We start from the raw sequence: 26096 nt of genomic DNA, 5'->3' as shown, positions 1-26096 counted from the left end.
CCTTTCCATATATTTCTTTACTTTCCTCCTTTTTTCTTCATTTCTTGCCCTACATCCATAAGTAAATGCTGGGTCCTCCTCCGTGGAATTGACGTGGATCCAGCTTTTGCCTATTTTCTTCATCCATGTGCAGTTTTTCTCCTCTCTTCCCTTTCCCTCATCTCCATCCATGTGCATCTTCTTCTTTTTTCTTTCCTCCCCTCCATCCATGTCCAGCATTTCTCCTCTCTCTTCCCTCCCCTGTATCCAAATAAAGCAATAATTCTCTCTCCCCTCTCCTTCATCCAAGTCCAGCATTTCTCCTCTCTCCCTGCCAACTCCTCCATTCATCCATGTCCAGCAATTCTCCTCTATCTCCTGCTCTCCTCTCCATCCATTTCCAGCATTTCTCCTCTCTCCTCTGCCCTCCCCTCCCATCCACGTGCATCTCCTTCCTGCCTTCCCTCCCCTCCATCCATGTCCAGCATGTCTCCTCTCTCCCCTGTCCTCCCCTCCCATGTCCAGCAATTCTCCTCTATCCCCTGTCCTCCCCTGCCATCTATGTCCAGCGATTCTCCTCTCTCCCCTTCCCTCCCCTCTCATCCATGTCCAACGATTCTCCTCTCTCCCCTGCCCTCTCCTTCCATCTATGTCCAGCAAATCTCTCTTCACTGACCTACCCTCCCATCCATGTCCAGTATGTCTCCTTCTCTCCCCTGCCCTCCCCTCTTATACATGTGCAGCGATTCTCCTCTGCCCCCTGTCCTCCCCTGCCATCCATGTCCAGCGATTCTCCTCCCCCCTGCCCTCCCCTCCTATCCATGTCCAGTGATTCTCTTTAATTTACCCGAAGTCACAGCGAACTGGCAGTAAAAACAGCTGGCAGGCAGGCAGGCTTGCCTCCTTGTTGCTTCCCTTCCCTCTCAGTGTGTCCTGCCCTCGTAGGATGCTAGGAATTATTAGGAAAAGGATGCAAAAATAAGACCAAGAATATTATAATGCCTCTGTAACACTCTATGGTGTGGCCTCACCTTGAGTACTGCGTTCGATTCTGGTCACCGTATCTCCAAAAAGATATAGTGGAATTAGAAAAGGTTCAAAAAAGAACAACCAAAATAATAAACGGGATGGAATTCCTCCCAGATGATAAAAGGCTAAAAAAGGTTAAGGCTCATCAGCTAGGAAAAGAGACGACTGAGGGGGGATATGATTGAGGTCTACAAAATCCTGAGTGGTGTAGAATGGGTAGAAGTAAATTGATTTTTCACTCTTTCAAAAAGTACAAAGACTAGGGGACACTCAATGAAATTACATGGAAATACTTTGAAAACAAATAACAAATAGGAGGAAATGTTTTTTCACTCAAAGAATAGTTAAGCTCTAGAACTCATTGCTGTAGGATGTGGTAACTGCGATGAGCTTATCTGGGTTTAAAAAAAAGGTTTGGACAAGTTCCTGGAGGCAAAGTCCATAGTCTGCTATTGAGATAGACACTGGGAAGCCACTGCTTTCCCTGGGACTGGTAGCAACAAATGTTGCTACTATTTGGATTTTTGCCAGGTATTTGTGACTTGGCTTAGCCACTGTTGGAAACAGGATACTCTGGGCTAGACAGACCATTGGTCAGACCCAGTATGGCTATTATGTTCTAAAGACCTTCAAAGAAATTAAACATTCCTAAACATAAAGATCTAAGAACAAAAAAAAGAGACTTCACAGTTCCTGAGCTTCAGAGATTTAGGGGTCCTTTTACTAAGGTGCACAGAAAAACGGGCTGCGCTAGTGTAGGCGCGTGTTTTGGGAGCACGCAGACCCATTTTTCAGCGCACCTGAAAACAAAGGCATTTTTAAAATTTTTGCCGAAAATGGACATGCGGTAAAATAAAAATTGTCGTCAAGGTCTCATGCAGTAACGGTGCAGTAATCGTCTACATGCGTAGAATGACGATTTCCGCCCAGTTTCCACTGCGCACAGGAAAATAAAAATTATTTTCCGGACGCACGTAAAAACCAAAATTACCACCGGGGCCTCACGGTAGCCAGGCGGTAACCTCAAATTGACTCGCATTGGGTGCGTGTAAGCTCCTACGTGACTTAGTAGAAGGGCCCCTTATACTGTGAAGTGACATGGAGCAAATATAATTACCCTATAATTACCGATGTTCTTAATTTTGTTAAGAGAAAACAACAGGACCGGTTTGAGGAAAAAAAAGACAGAAATAGCTCAAGTTCTAGCTAAGAAGCACATACTTCACAGTGTGTATTGCTGGCAAGACCCTGAGAAAGAATGCTCAATACATCCAAGTCAACCATGAAATTCAGGCCCTAATAAGACAAATTAAAAACAAATGGTAGAATGAGAAAGACAGAGAAGTGGAGGAAGCAGTAGGTAACCACATCAAACTTTCTATCAGGGTCTCTGAAACTAATTTTAATAACAGGTTGCCTAGGTTGGGAGGCCAAGTACGCACCTGTTTTGAAGCTAATTCATAAAGACACATAGGCGATTATGAGCCTTTATAAAATACTCTTAAAAACCTTTAGAACTGTGAATAAAACGTAGATGAACAAATACAGGAGTGAAGTATGTGCACAAATGTGTATTTTAGTAACTACACATCTCCTTCATGACTCCACCTGTGTTCCACTCAAATTATGCCTCAGAAAGGCCTACATGTGTTGTGTAAAAGTATGCACCTTCTTGTCACTGCACGCCCTTCTATATGTACTGACCTGATTCCTCTGGGCTATCTTCTCACCCTTCTTCCATCGGAGGACGGGTTTGAGAGCAGGCAGCTCCTTCTCTTCTTTACCAATCACATGCTCCCCTAGACTGTATGTTGCTTCAAACACAATTGGTGATATCACATCATTGACCTTTCGCTGTAAGATTAGAGAAGCACAGGAGTTAGGTAATTCAGCATTATATAACCTAGCATACCTGAACGTAACTTTCTGTGAGCTACTACTGAAAAAGGTGTGATCTAAATCCAAGCAGTTTATTTTACAGTATGCCTCCCATAAAAGTGCTCAAGGTACAATATAACAATCACTAAACATTCAGAAACCTCAACACACTAATCATTACTATAAACAGAATAAAAATCATTATCAATGGCATAACACATCATCTCCCGAATTCCCACCAAAGCAGGAAAGTCTCCTGCTGAGATGGAATCGGGTTTTCTTACCACCGCTGCTGCTGCTTCTCCCAATGCAGCAGCGGCAGCAAAACAACAACAACAAAAAAGCAAATGTGGAGCCGCAGCACTGTCTTCGGGCAAGCGCTGTCAGTTCTGCTGGTCCTCTGCCCCCGGAACTTGAACTTCACGTCAGCAGGGGCACTGGACCAGCAGAGCCGACAGCGTATGCCTGAAGGCTGATGCGGCCCTGAGTTTGCTTCTTTTTTTTTTCGTTATTGCGGCTGCTGCAGAGGCTGCATCAAAGAGGGAGACGGGATGAAAAGTTGAAGCCATTAGGTTAGTCTCTGTTTCTCCTTCAACAAAGTAAGCAAACGGTAACCTATGAGCTGCTGTATCCACGTTGTCATTCTCATATTGTTGGTAGCATTTGTTTTTATTTATCTCACTTATATTTTCAAACATTGCTGGCTTGTGCAGTATACAGATGTACACAGAGGAAGTATAATAAGGGAATAACTTTTCATAGGAAGAGTAGTAATTTGTTAGAAAGCGTAATTTGTTAGAAAGTGTCATTTGGAGGGGCTGGTTATAGTAGCACTGTTATATTTGTGCAGAAACTTTTTTTTCTCAAGGTAAATGGCCTCTAAAACAGACATCATGTTATGACAATCAGATGTTCAACATTCAGAGTTTATTTACTTACTTACTTATTTATATTATTTATATCCCACATTAAACATGAATTGGGTTGAAATCTGGGAACATTTAAAATCTTTTTTTCCCCTATGCCTACATCAAAAGAAAAAGATGACATGAGGCACAGTGGGCGGATGCCAAGACAGAGTGGGCATGGCTGGGGCATGTACTAAAATCTTCCTCTCAAAAATCAGGACCCCTTGGCAGCTCTCTATCTATCTATCTATCTATCTATCTATCTATCTATCTATCTATCTATCTAGTTTTTGCAGAAAAAAATATGACTATGGGGCTCATTTTAGAAACAGAAAAATGTACAAAAAGCATCACAAAGTGGTAGATGGACTTTTTTTGCCAAAACGTCCAAATTGCTATTTTCAAAAGCCATTTTAAGACATTTTTCTATGCAGTTTGTCTGCAGTGCATCTAAATCACAAGGGGGCGTATTGGAAGCAGGATTTGGGCATTCCCAGAACTTGGACGTTACTACCAGATTAGCACGGCAGTCCTTATTGCCACCTCAATAGCTGGCAGTAAGGGCTCCCCGCCACATGGCCACGCGGTAAGAGTTATCTCACCGCGTGTCCATTTTCTTTGGGGTGGGGGGCTTTTACCAGCTGCAGAAAAAACTACCCTGGCGCGTGGGATAAAGGGCCCTCTGCCACTAGCACAGGGCCCTTTTTCTCACAGCTTGGTACAAAGATCCCTAAATGCTTGTGTCTAACCACATAAATGTGCATCTACCCGGTTATGCTAGGATTTTTAATATAAAATAAGCGGCTACATTCATTTATACAGAGACCCCTGGATTCTATAAAGGTCGCCTAAATTTGGGCACGGATCCCAGACTGCAGGCAAACTAATTAGTTAATGAGCCATTAACAATCAATTATTGATGTTAATTGGCACTAATTAGAACTTAGTGTGGATCCACCTATGCGCTATTCTATAACATTGCGTGCCTAAACTGTCTCACATGCATCACAAAAGATGACATGGCCAGATGAGGGGCATGAGTGGGTCGGGGCGATTCCAAAATTTAGGCGCAGTGATATTGAATAGGATCATTTATATGCCCAACTTCCATTAGCTGCACTCCAGCATTTACACCAGGTTTCAGCAGGCGTAAGTCCCCACACCAAATTTGGGCATGTGAATCCACACTAACCCCTGGATTCTATATAGGTAATAAACTGATTTGCAAGTGCAACTTAATTATCTTAACAATCCAATTAGCGCCAATAACTACCATTTAACAAGCAACTGTTAAGTCGGCTGCAAAAGTCAGGACACTAAATCAGGCGTGGATGTTATTCAAAAATACCATCGTGGAAGCACAGTGCAGATGCATCCCACGTATTTGCAAAGGTGGAAAGAATAAAAAATGTCAGCCAGCATGGTTAAAAGGTGAAATAAAAGAGGCCATTACATCCAAAAGATTGTCCTTCAAAGAATGGAAAAAGGACCCAAATGAAGAAAATAAGAAGCAACATAAGCACTGGCAAGTCAGATGCAAAGTATTAGTAAAGAAGGCTAAAAGAGAATATGAAGAGAAACTTGCCGCAAAGGCTAAAATTCACAGTAACAACTTTTCCAGGTACATCAGAAACAGAAAGCCTGTGAGGGAATCTGTGGGCCCGTTAGGTCACGAAGGAGCAAAAGGGGCGCTCAGGGAGGACAAGGCCATAGCAGAGAAACTGAATTAATTCTTTGCTTCTATCTTTATGGAAGAAGATGTAAGAGATCTGCCTGTACCAGAATTGTTTTTCAATGGTGATGATGTGGAGGAACTGAAAGAAACCTGGAAGATGTACTCAGCCAAATTGACAAATTAATGAGTAGTAAATCACCCGGACCAGATGGCATACGTCCAAGGGTACTCAAAGAACTCAAGCATTAAATTGCTGATCTGCTGTTAGTAATATGTAACCTGTCATTAAAATCGTTCGTAGTACCTGAAGATTGGAGGGTGGCCAATGTGACACCGATTTTTAAAAGGGTTCTAGGGATGATCTGGGAAATTATAGACCAGTAAGCCTGGCGCTGGTACTGGGCAAAATAGTGGAAAACTATTATAAAGAATAAAATTACAGAACACGTGGAGGGGCATAATTGAAAGGGATGCCCAAGTTTTGTTGAGGACCTCCTCGCAAAACGTCCTGATGGAGGGGCGGGGAAACCTGTATTATCGAAACATGACGGACATCCATCTTTCGTTTCAATAATACGGTTGGGGATGCCCAAATCTTGAAATTTTGGTCGTCCTTAGAGATGGTCGTCCCTAGACTTGGTCGTTTCTGATTTTCAGCGATAATGGAAACCAAGGATACCCATCTCAGAAACGACCAAATGCAAGCCCTTTGGTTGTGGGAGGAGCCAGCATTTGTAGTGCACTGGTCCTCGTGACATGCCAGGACACCAGCCAGGCACCCTAGAGGGCACTGCAGTGGACTTCATAAAATGCTCCCAGGAACATAGCTCCCTTACCTTGTCTGCTGAGCCCCCCAAACCCCCCTAAAACCCACTACCCCCAACTGTACACCACTACCATAGCCCTTATGGGTGAAGGGGGGCACCTAGATGTGGGTACAGTGGGTTTCTGGTGGGTTTTGGAGGGCTCGCTGTTTCTTCCACAAACGTAACAGGTAGGGAGGGGATGGGCCCGGGTCCGCCTGCCTGAAGTGCATTGCATCCACTAAAACTGCTCCAGGGACCTGCATACTGCTGTGATGGAGCTTCATTGCATGCCCCCTAGTCCTAGTATTTTTGGAAAGAGTAAACAAGCAATTCACATCAATCCGTTCCACTCCACTCAGTATTTATAGACCTCTATCATATCTCATCTCAGCTGTCTCTTCTCCAAGCTAGAGCCCTAGCCACTTTAGCTTTTCCTCATAGGGAAGTCGTCCCACCCTCTATCATTTTTGTTGCCCTTCTCTGAATTATTTCTAATTCTAGTATATCTTTTTTGAGATGCGGTGACCAGACTTGCACACAGTATTCGAAGTGTGGTCACACCGTGGAGTGATACAATTTTTGCTTTCCATTCCTTTCCTAATAATTCCTAACATTCTATTTGCTTTCTTAGCCACCGCTGCACACTGAGCAAAGGGTTTCAACATTTCATCAACGACGACACCTAGATCCTTTTCCTGGTCAGTGACTCCTAATGTAGAACCTTGCATCATGTAACTATAGTTTGGGTCCCTCGGGCGGGGACAGGAAGAAGGAGAGAGACGTCGGAGGAGACAGAAGCGATCGAGAACAGCTGATCCAACCCGTGCAGCACCTTCACACACAGGTAAGAGGCGCTGCACTAGCCATTATGGCAGAGGGGGGTCCGGTGGAGGGGGGGAGCGGCGGCGACGAACTCAGGGGGGTGGGACCTGAGGCGGAGGATGGCGGGAGGCGGAGCATTGCCGACAGTAGCAGAAGAGAGAGACAGGAAGGGCGGGGGGGGGGGGCTCGGCGATGCAGAAGTTTAGATTTTTAACATTTTGTATTTCATGAACGGAGAAGCGGGGAGCAGCGGCGATCTTGGCGGGGGGTGGCGGGGAGGCAAGGCCGTCCACACAGGACGCTCCTGATGAGCGCCTTTGCCCCCTCCTGATCCTTTGTTAATGTTTGTGGAGACATTTTTTTATGCAGGGGAAAGCGGGGAGCCACGTGTTTATATTGTTTTTTTTTTTTGTTTTGACATTTCTGGCATGCGCAGAGCAGCCAGCATAACGCTTGGCTGCTCTGCGCATGCTTTAGGAGCCGATTACCGACGGGGATTGATGCATGGTTCTTTATAATACCGCACCAAACTTGTGCGACTTGTTTTTTTGGAGCATTGTTCGTTTTTTAAATTTGGTAATGGCTTTTACAATTTAGCTTTTTTTACGTTTGGTTGATGCATCTGGGCCTGAGAGAACTTCCAGCATACCAGTTCTCATTGAATGGAGTAGCCCTGCAGACTCACTATGAACAAGCACTTCTCTCAGTCAGGCCCAACAACTGATAAAATTTGAGTGTGCAGATATTAAATGATATGTGCTGCCTAATGGGAAGGTAATGCAAGGTTTGAAGATGGGGGCTCACATGCTCCTGATATCAGCAACCGGGCTATGACATTTTTTGTTATTTGCAATGATTTTAATATATAAGTTAGCAGTCCTAAATATATCTCATTACAGTAATCGACACTAGTCACTAAGGGGCCCTTTTACTAAGCTGTGGTAAAAAGGGCCCTGTGCTAGCAGCAGGGGCCATTTTTCTCACATGCGGAGGCTCTTTTCACTGCAGCAGATAAAAGGACCAAAAAAAAGACATGGCCATCCAGCGGTAACCGGGTAGCACACAGCGCTGCCCGATTACCCCAAGGTGTAACCCCCTGCAGAAATATTTTTGAATATTTCTGCTTGCGTCAGAAATGCCGCACATTGGGGGCGGAACTATTGCTGTCACCCACATTAGGCTGGCGGTAGCTCCAGATTGGCACATGTTAAGCCCGTGGTGGGCTTACCGCCACTTAGTAAAAGGACCCCTAAGGCAGTGATTCCCAAACCTGTCCTAGTGGAACCCCGCCAGTCAGGTTTTCAGGATATCCACAATGACTATTCATGAGACTGATTTGTATATACTGCCTCCCTAGTATGGAAATCTCTCACATGCATATTCATTGTGGATATCCTGAAAATCTGACTGGCTAGGGTTCCCCCAGGCCAGGTTTGGGAACTGCTGCACTAAGGACTGCAACTTGGTTTGAAAATCATTTACATGTAAAAAGTATCTCAATCTTCACATCAGCCTCAGTCTAAAAAAATTGAGGTTTAAGACGGCGGCAGGCAGTCTGCTTTACTTGTTTGAATATTCTCTAGTAGTGGTTAAGTGAAAAGGCCAACTGAAAGCATTTCCTCCACTGGCCCTAACAATAGCCCAGACTTTGGTTTGGTATTTTTTTTAGCACCACTGAGAGAATGGATGTTGGAGTCTCCGTCGTGCCCATGGCTGAAGGACTAGAGCTGCAGTTTGACCCAGAAATTAATCTCATCCCCAAGGATCAATTCTCACACCATCCTCCCTGATGCTCTGGGTTTGTCAGCACACTATTGGGAGCCACAGAAGGGCTGATGAGTTAGAACGTTGGGGCCACATGAATGAGCCAAAGCTTGAAGATATTAAAGGGAGCTGCAGAGAGGACAGAGCATGTTCTGGGTGTGATTTGGACAGTCCTTCAAAGTACATGTGTATTCCATATTGTACAATGACAATACACGTAAACTTCTGGAGGTAGAGAGAGGAGTGGCTTACTGGTTAGTGAAGCAAGCAGAACTGGTGAATCAGGTTCAATTCCCTCTGCAGCTTTGTGTGACCCTGGGTAAGTCATTTAGGGCCCCTTTTATGAAGCTGCGGCTAAAGGGGGCCTGTGATGGCGTCGGTGTGTGTTTCTGACGTGCGCTGAGAGCACCTTTTACCACAGCAGGCAATATCCAGCGACTGGCTTTGAATATCTGTTTCAATTTTGACTACAGCAACTTAACTGGTTAAGCCGATATTCAGCACTAACCAGTTAAGTGCATAGCGGTTAAAGAAAGGCCTGCGGTTTATGCAGCCTATTTTAACGGCTTAACATATTCATGCCTAACCGGATAAATTCCACTATATAGTCAGTTATGGGCTAGCCGCTAACCGTGGATATTTAGCGGGAGACAACCAGTTATCTCCTGCTGAATAACTGCTGTTAGGCGTTAAAACAATATTTAACCAGCCAGGAGCCATTCTTAGCCAGTTAAAATAGTTTTGACTATCACCCATTTGGAGTTTTATAAATATATAGAACTGAATGTCTATTTTCAGAAATAAATGTCCTACACAAAAATTAGACTCTCTCTCACTATTGTTCTAGGTGCAAAGGACAAATCAACATCATCCTCCTCCTTCAGCCAAGTCTCATTAAGGTGCAATTGACCAGCATATTCACTTCACAGTAATTAGGGGGATTTTTTTTTTAAACCATTGATGGGATCTAGCCTTGAAGAGCTACATTCTTAGGGTGGCATAAGCATCAAGATGATTTCTAGAAAGTAAATTAGTAATTGAAATTTATATCACAGGAACTGAAAAAACATGATCATAGGGACTTATCTTTAAATGCCTCAGTAACCTCAAAGTATCATAGTTACCATTTCCCCAGATTACATGTTATCAATAGAAATCAAACAAAATAAAACATGGAAAAGACAATAAGATGATACCTTTTTTATTGGACATAACTTAATACATTTCTTGATTAGCTTTCGAAGGTTGCCCTTCTTCCTCAGATCGGAAATGAGCAAATGTGCTAGCTGACAGTGTATATAAGTGAAAACATTCAAGCATTACTATGACAGTCTGACAGGGTGGGAGGGTGGGGGTGGGTAGGAGGTATGCATGGGGACATCAAAGCATATCATTGATATTCTAACAGGATGGGTGTGGATAGGTGAGGGGAGGGGTGATCAACAGAGAATTACAGCTTTATGGTTTATAATGGGCTAGGAACCCCAGATCCTTGTTAAGTCCTTTCTGTTGGGTGTTAAAATATTCAATCATTCTGACTTCAAAGGTCTTACGTTCTTGTATGGTTTTAAAGTTACCTTTGAGGATTCTCACTGTGAAATCACTGGTACAGTGTCCTGGTCCTGTAAAATGTTGACCAACAGGCGTGGGAACCCTGCTGGCACCAGTATTGTTCATATGATGTCTATGTAAATTGAATCTTGTCTTAAGCATCTGGCCTGTTTCTCCAATATAGCATCCTTCGTTACATTTTTTACACTGAATGATATATACCACATTGGAAGATGAGCAAGTGAAAGATCCCTTTATGTTGAATATCTTTCCTTTGTGGATGACTTTGGGGTCCTGTGAAATATTTTGGCATAGTTTGCAACTGGATAAATTACAGGGAAGTGTGCCCTTCTGTTCCTTTTCAGTCTGTGATGGAAGTTTACTTCTGATTAGCTTGTGTTTTAAATTGGGTGGCTGTCGGAAGGCCAGTACTGGTGGGGATGGGAATATCTCTTTCAGTAATTCATCCTCCTGGAGTATAGGTTGTAGATCTCTTATGATTTTCCTCAGTTTTTCCAGCTCTGGATTGTATGTCACTACAAGCGGGATTCTGTCTGTGGAAGAAGGGCAACCTTCGAAAGCTAATCAAGAAATGTATTAAGTTATGTCCAATAAAAAAGGTATCATCTTATTTTCTTTTCCATGTTTTATTTTGTTTGATTTCTATTGATAACCTTAAGAGTGGACTAACACGGCTACCACACTCCTCTACCCAGATTACATAGAAAGCAAGCTCCATAATTTGCAAAGAAAGGCCCTGTTCCAGCCCTCCCAAGTACATTATGAAAAATAACTGGCTGACTTAGTGGCACCTTCTGCGACAACCCATTAGGAGCAAGTACCAGATAAATATAGAAGTCTCAGCAGGATGTCAGAGGCATTCTGCAAGTATCAATTGGTCAAGAAGTCCTATTTCCAAGTAGAAAAAAACCTGCCCTGAGTTCTCTTAAACTCCATTTTGGGCAGAGAAGTGCCTGTGCTGCATTTGCCGTCAGGTGCAATCTGATGGTAACAAATGAAAGAAATCCAAGCAAGACCAGCTGGTGGCTCTAGCAACTGAACATAACAAATATTGCATATCCATCCAACAAGTAACAGAAGGAAGGGAGGTACAAATAATTTTAGCAGGAATGTCTTATGTATGTATAGGAAGCAGACCTGAACAGCTGTAGGGTGAATGAAGGTCTGCACTGCAGTGCAGAGTTTACTCCGGCCAGTACTGAAGAGACTTTGGTAGCAAGGACTTGTCTGATCTTAGAACAGTGGTTCCCAAACCTGATCCTGGTAGCACCCCAGACAGTCAGGTTTTCAGAATACCCACAATGAATATTTAGGAGAGAGATTTGCATGCATATACTGAAAATCTGACTGGCTGAAGTGCCCCCAAGAACCGCTGTCTTAGACACTCATTGTACCACACCATCTTTTTGACTGGTTCAACAAAAAGGTATTGAAGCCCTTTTTTCTGAGACCAGTATGGCTACCAGAACTCTGTACTATTACTAGCAGGTTCCATGCTAACAATGGTAGGATACTCTGTTCATTTCTTAAAATTCTACACTAGAACACACTGCCCTAGCCTCTAACATGGAAGAAGAAGGCCCAACATTTTAAATAGCCTTGGTTCCATTTGCATGGCGAAGTTGCTCTTGTGGTCTACTGATCTGCAGAATTTAATGTACCATGCACAGCTTTCACAGTTGCACACATCTCTCATCAGTCACTGTATAACCTCAGACAGTGCAAAAGATGGGATCAGTTTCCAAGTGCCTATAACACCCCAAAGTCTGAAAATTACACCCCTGTTTCCAAGTAATTAGAGGGCAACACACACACACAGACCAACTGCTAAGTCTCTCTTCTGAAAAAAGCAAAGCTAAATATGGCAGCACTCAAATGATAGTACCATGCTGTAAATGGAGGAAGAAAAGAGAAGCATGTGATATTTATAGTATGATTGTCATTCAGCTTCCTTCACACTGCATTTCACACTGGCTTCAAAGCAATCCTACATGAATTCCATGACAGATGGAAACAGCTTATTTTGCAGGCCAGGGGACTGTAGTGTGGTTATGGGGTAAAGAGTGGAGAGCTCGGACTTCCAACCAACTGTGAATCTCAGAGTTAAACTTTTCATAAAAAGGAACACTTTTTTCTGGTTTTTGTTTTAGATGAGGTCATACAACAAGGTTGCAAGAATGATTTCTGCTGGGAGGCATGTTGCCCAGTGTCTAACTAGGTACAAGAAAAGATAAATTCAAACTCACACATTACCCCAGCTCTGTATCCGGCACACATTCTGTCTAAATGAGGAGAACATCTGACACCCAGGCTTGTAATAGAAAGTCTAATTACTGCTTGCATAGCTAGAACATCAAATCTTCAAAGTGTTAAGTTAGAGAATTCCTTCCAAAGTTCTCTACCCACATCAATTCCAATTGTTTCAGTGGAAAAAAAAATCTTAATTGCACCACTTCATGTGTACTACCATCTGCAACCAAAAAAATTAAAAAACAATTCTACTCAGGCATATTTACAAAGTGAAGATACATTCAGATGTAACTAGTCACATCTGAAACCAATCAAGAGCACTGGCTTTACAATAAGCATTGCTTCTGTTTCCCTTAAAGTGCTTACACTGTGGCACACAATACTATAACTAAGGTTACTAAAGGGTACCATGTCGCAAAGCAGTACTTCTCACACGATGTACTACTGTACATTGGTGTAACACAGCAAAGTCATTCCTGTGCCGCAGCAGTGATAACCCCACTAGGATTCTTGGACGTGATCCTCTGCTGCCCACAGGTCTATTCCCCCCCCTCCCTCTCACCCACTTCTTCTCACCTCCTGCTGGCAAGGGGAGAGTACTTCATACACATGTTTGCTTCCTCTGCTGACTTTAGTCTGACATCTGAATATGTACAGCCCCATACTCTTGCCAACACCACAATTTTAAACATCAGACTGAGGCCATAGGAGAGCACAAACAGCAGAGGAGGTGGAAAGTGAGTGATAAGGCTATGGGAGGTGGCATAAAGGAGTGCAGGAGAGGGACAAAGTGAGAGAGGAGGCTGCAGTGGGCAAAATGAGAACAGGGTCACCAAGAGGAGAGGTGGAGAGGGGCAAAATTCCCCAGGCCCGGCTTCCAAGGGGGTGCCTGAGTCCGGCACCAGCAAGCTTCTTCCTGCCTGCCTGCTTCTAGGTCTGTCCTCTCCTGCTCCTGCCTACCACCCAGGACCCAGATGATTGCATTAGTATGATAGCACGGACAGAAGCAGGAGAGGACAGACTGTGGGAGCAGGCAGACAGGAAGAGGCTTGCTGGCACCAGGCCTGGGCTCCCCCCCCCCCCCCCTCACAGGCAGAAACAGAAAGGTAAGGGGGTGGGTGGTCCGGTTCTCTTCTGTGCCCGGCTGTGTCTCTCGGCAGCCCTGAATGAGAAATGTATACATCAAAGATGCACGGAAAATGGAAAAAACGTCTTCATTCAGAGAAAGACAGATGAAGATAGGTAGCAGGGGAAGAGATAGAAGCAATGGAGAGACTACAGAGGACAAAAAAAAAGATTAAAGAGGAAGAAGTAGAGATATAAAAAGACTGAAGTCACCCAGGATGGAATGAGGAAAGAGGAAAGAGAAAAAGAAATTGTATAGAGAAAAAAGAATTGTGGAAAAAAGAGAAAAAAATGGAGGATGGCTGGTTTGGGGAAGAAGAAACAAAAAAATAGTAAAGAAGGACAAAATTTAAAAAAAAAACAGTAAATTAAGAATGAAGAATTAAGGGACAAGATAAACTAGATGAAAGGGTAAAAGAAAGAGGAGAGAAAAATCATTTATTGATATTGCCACCATTGACGGAGTCCTGAGAACCTCTCCCATGCTGTTGGGATTGTTGATTACCTGTTCAGTTCTTCAGGCAGAAATATTGATGTACTGTGGAGGCTAAGCCCTGCCCACCAGATGTCACTAATTCCAGGTCTGACAGACTAAGAATGCTGAGCCCGGTAGGGCCCAAAGTCAAAAATATCCTTATCTCTGGTAACATAAAATACTATAGAAACCAGGACTATAGCTACCTAAACAAAAACTTATATGATTTTTCAGTGTCACAGCTAGCCAGTAGAGCAGCAGAATCCACTGCCGAAGGAACGGAACCAAAGGGGGCATGCCCCTTTGTGAGACATTTTGTTTTATATGATCTCCATATTCTTGGTTTATTTGTACAATATGAACTGGTTTTCTCTACTTGGGGTAAGTCTTGATTTTGTCTTGCTTGGGTGGATTGATTTTTATGACAGTTATAATATATACAATGACAATATACAAAAAATGTTTTGAGAACTTCCACTATAACTATTTTTCAATTATATAGCATGATCACTAAAAAGAATAGGTTATTACAAACTTATGTACAGTATTTCCGAAAAGCACTAAAAACAAATCTGTTCAGAAAGGCTTACCCCACCGACCCAACATAAAAAACCTGGTTACCTGCGACATAACGTAACCAAAGACCGTAATGGGCATATCCTAACTCTTCCTCTTCCTCTCTAAGTTCCCCTAATGTATTCACCATACATGAACCTTAGTCTACAACAATATCACTTTGTATTTGTTCTTACCAGAACTGGCTAACACTGTTACGGAATTATGTAAGCCACATTGAGCCTGCAAATAAGTGTGGAAAAATGTGGGACACAAATGTAACAAATAAAAATAAATAAATAAATAAAATGTATTGCAAACAAGACAATATATATGATGATTCATTACAAAACCCCGTTTAAAACCCCCTATTACATCAATGAACTCCAGATATATTATATTACCTCTCATACAGAAACGTCCTACCAGCTTGTACATTCTCAACCAGGATTTGTATAGATGTTCTTCAATAAATGCTTTTTGGAAGATTATACCCACTTATAGTTAACACAAACCATCCGGAGCACAAAATCCAAATTCTCCTGGTTTTCCTGAATATATTCCCGCATGGTATTAGATTCCTCCCGAGAAAGGGTGTAGAGCCAGCCCCGAGGGGGCATTTTGCTTGGAGTAGCTCAACTAGGCAGTCAAAAGGAGGCTGTGGAGGAAGGGAGACCACCTCCTGTGCATTAAAGATGTCTTGGAAATCACGGTATTCCTTGGGGAGAGAAGCATCACATGGGCACAAGACTCCCAGGGAGGCAGCAATAGTCCTCGGGGATAGCACCACCGGTATGAGATGTGGCAAAACACTGAGAACCCCAACTGCCGATATCACCTGTAGTCCAGTTGATACTTGGTGCGTGTTGTTGTTGTAACCAGGGTAGGCCCAAAATAACGGGATGAATGGCCCGGGGAAGCACCAAATATTGAATCTCCTCCTTATGTAAAATTCCAACTTGCAGCTACAAGGGCTGGGCAACATGAGTGATGGAGTAGGGAAGAGTTAAACCTTGAATGGAGGTCACTTGTAGTGTAGGGGTGAAAGGAATTGAAGGCACTCCTAGTTGGTTCAGGAACCCGGCGTCAATAAAATTTCCTCCTGCTCCTGAATCGATCAAAGCCTTGGTGCTAACATAAAATTCTTTCCAATGCAAGGAGATTGGAACAGAGACAAGGTTATCTGGAAGAGGCGAAAAACGACCCAGAGCCACCCCCTTCAGTGACCCTGGGTCTAGGCATTTCCCGGTTTATTCGGACAATATCTTAGGAAGTGGCCAGCCTGCCCACAGTAGAGGCAAAGTTGATTGTCCCGATGGTGAGCCCTCTCCTTCTCAGAGAGGCAATGCTGTCCGATTACCATTGGCTCTTCAGGGACTCCAGAAGTAGAGCTTGCCGCACCTTTGGGAGAAGAAGGGTGTGGCGTCCGAGGAGATGGTCTCTGAGAGCGGCGCCGAGTAAAGCATTCCAGTGATCTTTCTTGAAACCATACGTCAATACGGACGCAGAGGGTGATCAGAGCATCCAAAACATTCGGAAGTTCCTGGCCGGCCAGTTCATCTTTGATCCGGTCTTTGAGTCCTTGCCAAAAATGGCCGTAAGGGCCTCTTGGTTCCATCTTACCTCTGAAGCTAGGGTTCAAAAGCGAACGGCATAGGCATAGGTGAACGGATTTCAGTCCATTTATAGTACTGAGACTGCTTGTTATCGTTGAGAGATAACATTTTTAAAAGTTTTGATGTAGATCAGATTGTGTTTGCATTTCTTGGATCTATCTACAGATTATCTAAACATTGTTATGTAAGCCACATTGAACCTGAGTTCTACTCGGGCTAATGTGAGATATAAATGTCATAAATAAATAAATAACTGTTTGACATGTGAAGTACATCCAGTAACTACACCAAGCCCTCTCAATACAACCTGCTGTATACCACCTTGGGTATACAGCATAAAGGTAGTTAATAAATCTCAATAAATTAAGGATTATTACTACTACTACTTATCATTTCTATAGCGCTACTAGATGTACGCAGCGCTGTACACTTGAACATGAAGAGACAGTCCCTGCTCGACAGAGCTTACAATCTAATTAGGACAGACAAACAGGACAAACAAGAGATAAGGAAATATTACAATGAGGATGATAAAATAAGGGTTCTGAACAAGTGAATAAGGGTTAGGAGTTAAAAGTAGAATTGAAAAGGTGGGCTTTTAGCTTAGATTTGAAGACGGCCAGAGATGGAGCTTGACGTACTGGCTCAGAAACTCTATTCCAGGCATATGGTGCAGCAAGATAAAAGGAACTGAGTCTGGAGTTATCCTGAAGTGTGCATGGCAAATCACTTATGGCACAGACTTGCTTATAAATAAGTTCATGTCTGATGGTGTTTGTTTTGATATAGTGGCTGTATGTGAACCCATTTCTGGATTCCATACACACTTCTTTGTGTTATTATTTTATAGAATAAGGTTTAAATGTACTTGCCCTTATGTTTTTTAATTGTACACCCCTGAGGCAGCCCCAATTGGGCGAAACATGGACGTCAGGTTTTATTTATTTCCTAATAAAGGACCTTTTTATTTCATTTTGGACTCCTGATCCACTCTTTTTTTGGAATGGTTTTCTGCTGTGGATTTGAGAAGCCTCTCTAGTGTTGTGTGTTAGAACACACAGCAGCCCATCAAGGCTTCAAACCCACCAACTATCTGTTCATGCATCTGTAACCCTTTTTCACCCAATGAGCATCAGGCAGGTTACTTTTAATAAAATGTAAGAGTTTGTAGGTGGGCCGAAGCCAGGACTGGCTTCAGGCAAAACTATGGTACAAATTCCAGCATAAACAATATACGAGTAGCGACAAAGAGAAAAATGGTGTAATCATTTACAATCTCTATTAGGTTTCCTTATGGATGCTCAGTATTTACTAGAGATCCTAGGTAAAAGTTCTTTTATAGCTTTTATAGCTTTTCTCAGACAAGGAGCTCTTTCCCCAGAGGGAAGCTTCTCTGTACACCTCTTATCAGATTCTTCAGGGCTCTCTAAGCCTTATAGTGCAAGTCCTTAGTACAGGGGTTCTCAGCCCAGCCCTCGGGGCACATCCAGCCAGTCAGGTTTTCAGGATGTCCACAATGAATATGCCTGAGATAGATCTGTATACAATGGATGCAGTGCAAGGAAATCTATTTCAGGCATATTCATTGTGGATGTCCTGAAAACCCAACCAGCTGTGTCCCAAGAACTGGACTGACTGAGAACCCCCGCTTTAGTAGGTAGTCCCTTCCCCTGTGGTTCCTTCTCATGGTGGATCTTCAGGAACTCTCTCTTATGATCCCCTCCTGTTCCATCAGGCATGCACTTTCAGCACTTCTCTCTCTCTCCCTTTGGCAGGGCATGCTGGTGGGCTGGTTCTCCATTCCAGTTAATGCAACAGTATTATCGGTTCTTGTTACTGCTATCCACTCCTTTTCTCAACAAGTATAGTGACTGTGTTAGCCAAAGACCCTCAACTCATTGGTGTGGTGGCCAGGGAAGCAGGAGCAAAAGACCCTTCTCCTCATTCCGTGGTACAATGACCAGGAAGGCAAAACAAGGAAAGACAAAGAAACTCCCCCTGGGCTAAGCATCTATACCCATATAGTTTCTCTCCAAGAGGTGTCTCCTACTACTATTATCAATTACTTGCAGAATAGCCATCCTCTTGTTCCAAAACTGATAGGGTAAGAACAAGGTCAAACTCCATTATTCCAGTAGAGCTCTCTGCAAATTCTGAAATAAGCATCACTCTATGGTCTCTACACAGCTTTTCACAAATACTAATAGTCCAATTACCTTAAATATCTACTATAATAAAACTCACCCTCAACGTTCTGAAGACAACGTTCTGAAGTCACTCAGTCACTCACTGAAGGGTTCATGGATTCATGGTGGTGAAGCCACAACACTGACCATGTCTCTCTGCCCCGCCCTTGCATGACGGACCAATCAGAAAAAACACCCTCAACATTCTGAAACACAAAGGACCATCACAACACCGTTCCCTGGCAACACTAGGCAACGTAAGACGGACCAATCAGAGGAAACTACGTGACAATAAGGGAGGAGCATTCCCCAGCAGAATGGCTCATTATCTGTGCAGCACGGAGAGCACAGAACCACCGCTGGAACGAGAGAAGAATATTCCTGCTGTGGGTATGTGCAAAAATAGACCGGGGGGGGAAGAAATTTTTAAATACCTAATGCCAGTATTGAAGAGTGCCAGAGGGCCTATAGCACAGACTATATTTGGGATCGCTTGACATGGAGTCAGAGGAGCCTGAAAACAACGTGCCCGTGACCATCTGGGACGTGGGCGAACAGGACAAGCTGCGGCCCAGCTGGAAGGATTACCCGCGACCCAGCCAGCAGCAAACAGCTACCAAGGAAGGGGGAGGAGTACTCCTTCCCTGCCTAGGAATCGCTGGAGACTGGCTGCCAAACTAACGAAACAACCGCACACCGACGCACCACCTCCATCATTCGAAAGGCATCCACTCTTTCTTCAACAGAAATGCAAACTAATAATACAAAGCAAACAAAGAACACATAGTTTCTCAGGCGGCTGCAGGTAACTCCCCACCCCCTTCCTCTTCCCCTTTTGCCGAAGCGGCCAAGGACATGCCCAACCATCCCTAGCCTCAGGCAAGCTGTCTCCCACCTCGGGGATTCCCCGAACACCCGGAAAAAGACGGCGCTGATTCCTGCAACGCATAAATGTTACAGCATTCCCCTGCAGCCGGCCTGAAATGGACCAAACATACCGGATCACCCCCCGACGGCCCGAGACCGTGCTCTTCTCCCTTCCGCCAACTTAAAACAACCATCCCCATCCTCAGGCAAGCCGTCACCCACCTCCAGGATGCCCAGAACACCAGCCCAATGGAAAAAGATGGCGCTGCTTCCAACAGCACATTTCTCTTCCAGCATTCCCCTATAGCAGCCCTGAAACGGCCAAAAAATACCGACAAAGAACGTGCTCCTCTACCTTCCGCCCATCTAAAACAACACTGCTGCCTCAGCACAACACAAAAAAAAACCTGGAAAAAAAAAACAACACTCAGCAAAGGCTGACCCCCCTACAACCACATTTACATTTCACCAACAGAAAGACCCCGCTCCACAAACCTCCTTGACAGACAAAACCACACACACACACACACACACACAATACAACAGAAACACACCCTCAAAGCCACACACCAATCCAACCCACTTTGCCAGCACAGCACAGCACATCCCCCAACCCCCAAGCAAAAAACAAAACAAAAAAAGACACACATCAACAACCTGCACACACACCGCACCCTCACACACTCACACACACATACACACACACACACACACAAAATAACTCTGTGACACATACACACACACACATAAAAAGCCACGTGCTAGCGCCCGTTTCATTGGTTTCGGAAACGGGCCTTTTTTACTAGTATATATATATTTAAAAAGTGATGGATGGAGGAATGGATGCAGATTTACAAAATAAAGACATATATAGTTGGGGGCAGAATGAAGCGAAAAATGACAAAAACATTAGACATCTTACATTTCCACAGATCCACTTTCTATACAACCATCTAAAGTTTTCTGATTTAGGAAATTTTAGCCTATCCAATTTAGTTAAAAGTAAATATCCTTTCATTCTCAGTGAAGTAACTATGGACCAGCAGGTAATGAAAATGCACTGAGATTCAGAAATTGGTTCAGTGTGGCGCAAGATCAAGCACATTCAAACATATGACCTGAATACAAAAAAGGGCGGCAAAGCACTGTCATAAACAGGTCAAGTAATTTATTTAATGGGATTTATTAATCGCCTTTATGAAGAGATTAACTCAAGGCAGTGTATAGCAGGTACAGTTTAACATAAGACTTACAATTTTGTTATTGGTCTTGTCTCCAAGTTGCTGTCTCCGTCACCAGGCAGTGTAAGAAGATACTGTGACTCGGGAAAGATATGGGGAATAAGTTTCAGAATAGTTATACTATGCTACGTTATGATGGGTATTTTAGAAGCATCCAGCCATCTAAATGGCAGCCTTTAAATGACTGGAGAGGCCCAGACATTTAAATGCCATTGCAAAGGAAGGGCCATTCAGATGTAAAGAAGCTCACTATGTCTAAATGGCAAGGAGTTGTGGGGAGGGCAGGGAGAGGGAGTGCTCTACAAGGGACAGTAACATAGGTCTGCATTCCCTGTTTCACACAGATAATCCAATTCTGCATGGGGAAACTTGGACATTAGGATTTAGACCTGGTCTAAGGCACAACTAAGTGCCTGCTGTAGGGGCAGCACTAAATCCCAACATCACCAGACCTGTAAAGACAGGCCACCCTTCTCCCACATCACAGCTCTATCCTAATGCCAACACCCCCTCCCCCACCCTGGAGGCCCCCATATTCCAGTGCTCCTACATAAAGAAAAAATGGCAACCATTTTTTCTTTATGCGGGAGCACTGGAATCATGATATGAGAGCCTCTTCCTTGCGAAACCTGGCCACGTCGGTGGAGGTTCTCCTGCAGTTAAAGCTGCCACCATATTAAGATAAGTTGTGCTAAATGCATGCGGTTCACTTTTTACAATTGTGGATAGAATGGATTACTATGGAATATGAAAAATTTGAAACTAAAATAAGAAAAGCAAAGAAAAATTTAGAAAAGGGAGGTCTTATGAAGATTTGCACCACAATCATTTTCTTTGAAAAGAAAGAACAAAACTGTTCATATGAGTTGTGCTGCAGTTAGATCTGATGATCCCCAAATAAAAAAATAAATATATTGTTTAATCTACTGCAGTCATAAGATATTTGGTATAAAAATTTGGATGTCTGGGACACTGAATGAGGTAATATTTTTGGGCACATTAAGTTTGTAAACTCGTGTTAGTGCTTCCAGCTTTGAAATATGCATTCAATATGCCTCTCTTTTATCCCTTTTCCACTTTTTCTGTATTATCTGCTCAGTGTGCTGCTGCGGCTAGGAAAGCGAATAGAATGTTGGGTATTATTAGGAAAGGTATGGAAAACAGGTGTGAGGATGTTATAATGCCGTTGTATCGCTCCATGGTGCGACCGCACCTTGAGTATTGTGTTCAATTCTGGTCGCCGCATCTCAAGAAAGATATAGTAGAATTGGAAAAGGTGCAGCGAAGGGCGACTAAAATGATAGCAGGGATGGGACGACTTCCCTATGAAGAAAGACTAAGGAGGCTAGGGCTATTCAGCTTGGAGAAGAGACGGCTGAGAGGACACATGATAGAGGTATATAAAATAATGAGTGGAGTGGAACAGGTGGATGTGAAGCGTCTGTTCACGCTTTCCAAAAATACTAGGACTAGGGGGCATGCGATTAAACTACAGTGTAGTAAATTTAAAACAAATCGGAGAAAATTTTTCTTCACCCAACGTGTAATTAAACTCTGGAATTCATTGCCGGAAAATGTGGTGAAGGAGGTTAGCTTAGCAGAGTTTAAAAAGGGGTTGGACGGTTTCCTAAAGGACAAGTCCATAAACCGCTACTAAACGGACTTGGAAAAATCCAAAATCCCAGGAATAACATGTATAGAATGTTTGTACGTTTGGGAAGCTTGCCAAGTGCCCTTGGCCTGGATTGGCCGCTGTCGTGGACAAGATGCTGGGCTCGATGGACCCTTGGTCTTTTCCCAGTATGGCATTACTTATGTACTTATGTACTTATTGATTATCCTATCACTGTTGGTCCTGATTACATTGAATAATCAAGATTCTACTGTATTTGCTTATTCATATATTTAAGCTATACGGATAGTATTGGGTCGTTTAAATCATGAAAAGGCCAGATACTATTCGTATAAATATGAGCTAGATTAGGGGTGGGGTGGAGACATCCCTAAAAATTATCCAAATAGAGGTGATATTCAGTCACTAACCCCCTGATTCAATAAACAGGGACCAAATCAGCGCACGTAGCCAATTTGCACGGACAACTTAATTGCTTAACAAGCCAATCAGTGCCAATTATTGGCTGGTAACAATCAATTATTGGCATTAATTGGCCTTAATTAGGATTTATGCGCAGACCATATTCTAAAGTGATCTGCACATAAATCCTAATGCGTGTAAATTTGGGGGTGGGGCATGGCTAGGGGCGTTTCAGGGGCATTCCAAAATTTTAAGTGCGTAAATGCAGAATTCAGCTAAACTGCACCTAATTTAGACATCAGCATTTACACCAGCGTAATTGCCAGGACCTAAAGTTTGACACAGTTTATGCCCTAAGCGCTATTCTTTAAAGGATGCATGTAAAATTTCGGCACCAAGTTTTAGGCGCCACTTATAGAATTTACCCTTAAAAGGACATTTAATCTGTTTAGGTTAACAGCACTGAATATAAAGATATGCATCAGCATTTAACTTAAGCTGGTGACCATGCTGGCTAAAAATTAAACTCAGTCTTTCTAGTCTAAAACTTAACAGACATGAAAAGCACCAGAAGGATTCAATTAAAAGAACATTATCAACATGTTTTCAACTTTCAAATATCCAAGTATTTTCTGTACCAAATCAGGGTCTATACTCTCCTGCTTAACAATTGCTCCCTGCAGTGTACCCAGCATGTTTCAATCTGTCACCAGTTGGGTACGGTGGGGGCCCTGAAATCAGAGTATACTGCTTTCGACATGCTCACATATTATGTATGTCATTTCAATTTGTGTCACAGAGTGCAAGGCCCATTAGAGTCTACAGCAAGTACCAGACAGCCATAAATTACTTGCTGAAGAGCTCTAGAAGCATTTTAAAAAGTGCTTCCCGAGTACTCAAATAAGAAAAGATGCATTTTTCAGCACTTACATTTGGTTTTTTAAAAATAACATCATTAATGCCTCCTTTTCTGATTTGTCACAGTGATGAATTCTTCAGACAGCAGAACTCTGCTTCTCATGGTTTATTTTCTAATGCTCCCAGCCTTCAAGCTTCTTGTAATTCCTTTGAGGACAGAAGCATCAGAAACAGACCCCCATGCAGAAGGTTGCAGCCACATAAACAACCAAAAAAAAAAGTCATTAAAAGAGTCTGCAGTTAAGTCCTTGAATCCTTACTAGAAACAGAACTGCAGACACATACAGTTCCCCCTAAGGTTTCTATTTAGAACACTTTTTTGTCTGTTTATTCATAAACAACCACCTTGTATTTTCTATTTTCATAGAAATATCTACTTGGGCAGGCTAAGGACTGGGTGAACTTTCTAGGGCAGGATGATTTAGCTACGTTGAGTTCCTTCCACTGCTGTTCTTTGACTGACCAGTAGAGGGTTATCACATTATCTGGTCTTGCTGTGAGTACTTTTCTAGTCTTCATGTCCACAAGGGATTGGATTACATGGTCAATCTTCAAAGACTAAGGGGCCCTTTTACTAAGGCATGCCCAAAAGTGGCCTGCACTGGTGTAGGCGTGTGTTTTGGACACGTGCTGGTCCATTTCCTGAGTGCGCTTGGAAAAAGGGGATTTTTTGAATGTGCCAGAAAATTGACATGCAGCAAAATAGAAAACCAGCGCGCGTCCATTTTCGTCCTGAGACCTTAATGGCACCCGTTGACTTAGCGGTAAGGTCTCACGCGCTAACCAGGCGGTAAGTGCGCAGCGTGTGCCAACTGCCGATTACCGCCAGGGTAAGGGCCCCGTGGTAGAAAACAGAAAATATTTTCTACCGTGTGTTTTGGGCTGACGCTAAAAATGGAATTACCACCCGGGACACGCTGTAGCTGGGCAGTAGTGCCAATTTGATGCATGCTGGCAAATCTAGAGTAAATCCGCAGAAATGGTTAATAACACATATAGCTACATAAAACTAGGTTCCACATTAGGAGTCATCATCCAGGGATCAAGGCGTTATCACGGACAAACACACTGAAATCTACTGAGGTGTGTGATAGTGACCAAAAAATGCAAACAGAATGTTAGGAATTATTAGGAAAGCAACAGAGAAGAAAATAAAGAATATCATAATGCCTATGTATCGCTCCAAAGTGCGACTTCACCTTCATTATTGTGTGCAATTCTGCTCGCTACATCTCAAGAAATTGAGCCTGCCATGAGTGGGAAAGCGCGGGGTACAAATAAAAAGAAAAAGAAAAGAAAGATATAGTTGAATTAGAAAATCTACAGAGAAAGCAACCTCTCATATGAGCTAAGGCTAAAGAGGTTGAGGCTCTTCCATTTGGAGAAGAGATGGCTGAAGGGAGATGTGATAGACATGTACAAAATCCTGAGTGGAGCAGAACTGGTACAAGGACTAGGAGACACACCATTATACTTTTAAAGCAAGCAGGAGAAAATTATTTATTTAGATTTTACTCACACCTTTTTCAGTATTAGCTCAAGGTGAGTTACATTCAGGTACACTGGATATTTCTCTGTCCCAGGAGGGCGCACAATCTGAGTTTGTACCTGAGATAATGGAGGGTTAAGTGACTTGCCCAAGATCACAAGGAGCAGCAGTGGGATTTAAACCCGGCCACCGGTGCTCTAACCACTAGGCCACTCCTCCACTCCTAGAGACGCCAAGTTACCCAGGTCCAGATTTTTTAGCTAGTTCTGGGTTTGAACTTACATCCCAAAGTACTGTGGGATCTGAAGTGCTTCATATTACCCACTGAAATCAGTCCTAAAATGCATCAGGATGGGATGATCACAAATGCAGGACTGGCCCAAAATTTCCAGACTACAACTGGGTAATGGCATCTATAGAAAATATTTTTTACTCAGTGCACTGTAGTTAAGGTCTAGAACTCATTGCCAGAGGGTGTGGTAAAAGCAGTTCAGTAAGCTGGGTTTAAAAAAAAAAAAGTTGGACATGCCACTATCCAGATCATTCCTGGGACAGCCCTGGTTCTCTTCATGCTCCACCCCAACACTCTCAGCTCAGTAGCGAGGCACTCTAAGGCTATTCAGCAGTAATATCTGCATTCCAGTTGATATTCAGCTGGCGGCAATTATCATTTTTATGTCTGCCACCGGCTGTATTCTCGGATATTCAATGCCAGATTATGTCCAGGCCTGGCACTGAATTTCCAGTTGTATATTGATTGCAAAACCTTATCCAGTTAAATGCACTATTGAGCCTTTAACCACATAAGCAAGGACTGCTTTTTTATACGGTCCAATTTAAGCAGTTATCTTATGCGGTAAAGGGCTGATTATCAGCACTGAACTACAAAATTGCTAACTCTGCCCC

The 26096-nt window shown here is 43.2% G+C and overlaps 1 protein-coding gene across 1 annotated transcript in view; it reads right to left on the bottom strand.

The window, feature by feature from the left end:
- Positions 1-26096, bottom strand: part of ITGA9 (integrin subunit alpha 9) — a 686274-nt gene that overhangs the window by 292139 nt on the left and 368039 nt on the right. Inside the window, exon 16 of the mRNA XM_030205631.1 lies at positions 2713-2862. Within this exon, the coding sequence (XP_030061491.1) occupies positions 2713-2862 (150 nt within the window). The remainder of the gene's footprint in view (positions 1-2712; positions 2863-26096) is intronic.

Source organism: Microcaecilia unicolor, chromosome 1, assembly GCF_901765095.1.
Source record: "Microcaecilia unicolor chromosome 1, aMicUni1.1, whole genome shotgun sequence".
Classification (NCBI taxonomy): domain Eukaryota; kingdom Metazoa; phylum Chordata; class Amphibia; order Gymnophiona; family Siphonopidae; genus Microcaecilia; species Microcaecilia unicolor.
This window is presented reverse-complemented; position numbering and strand designations above follow the sequence as displayed.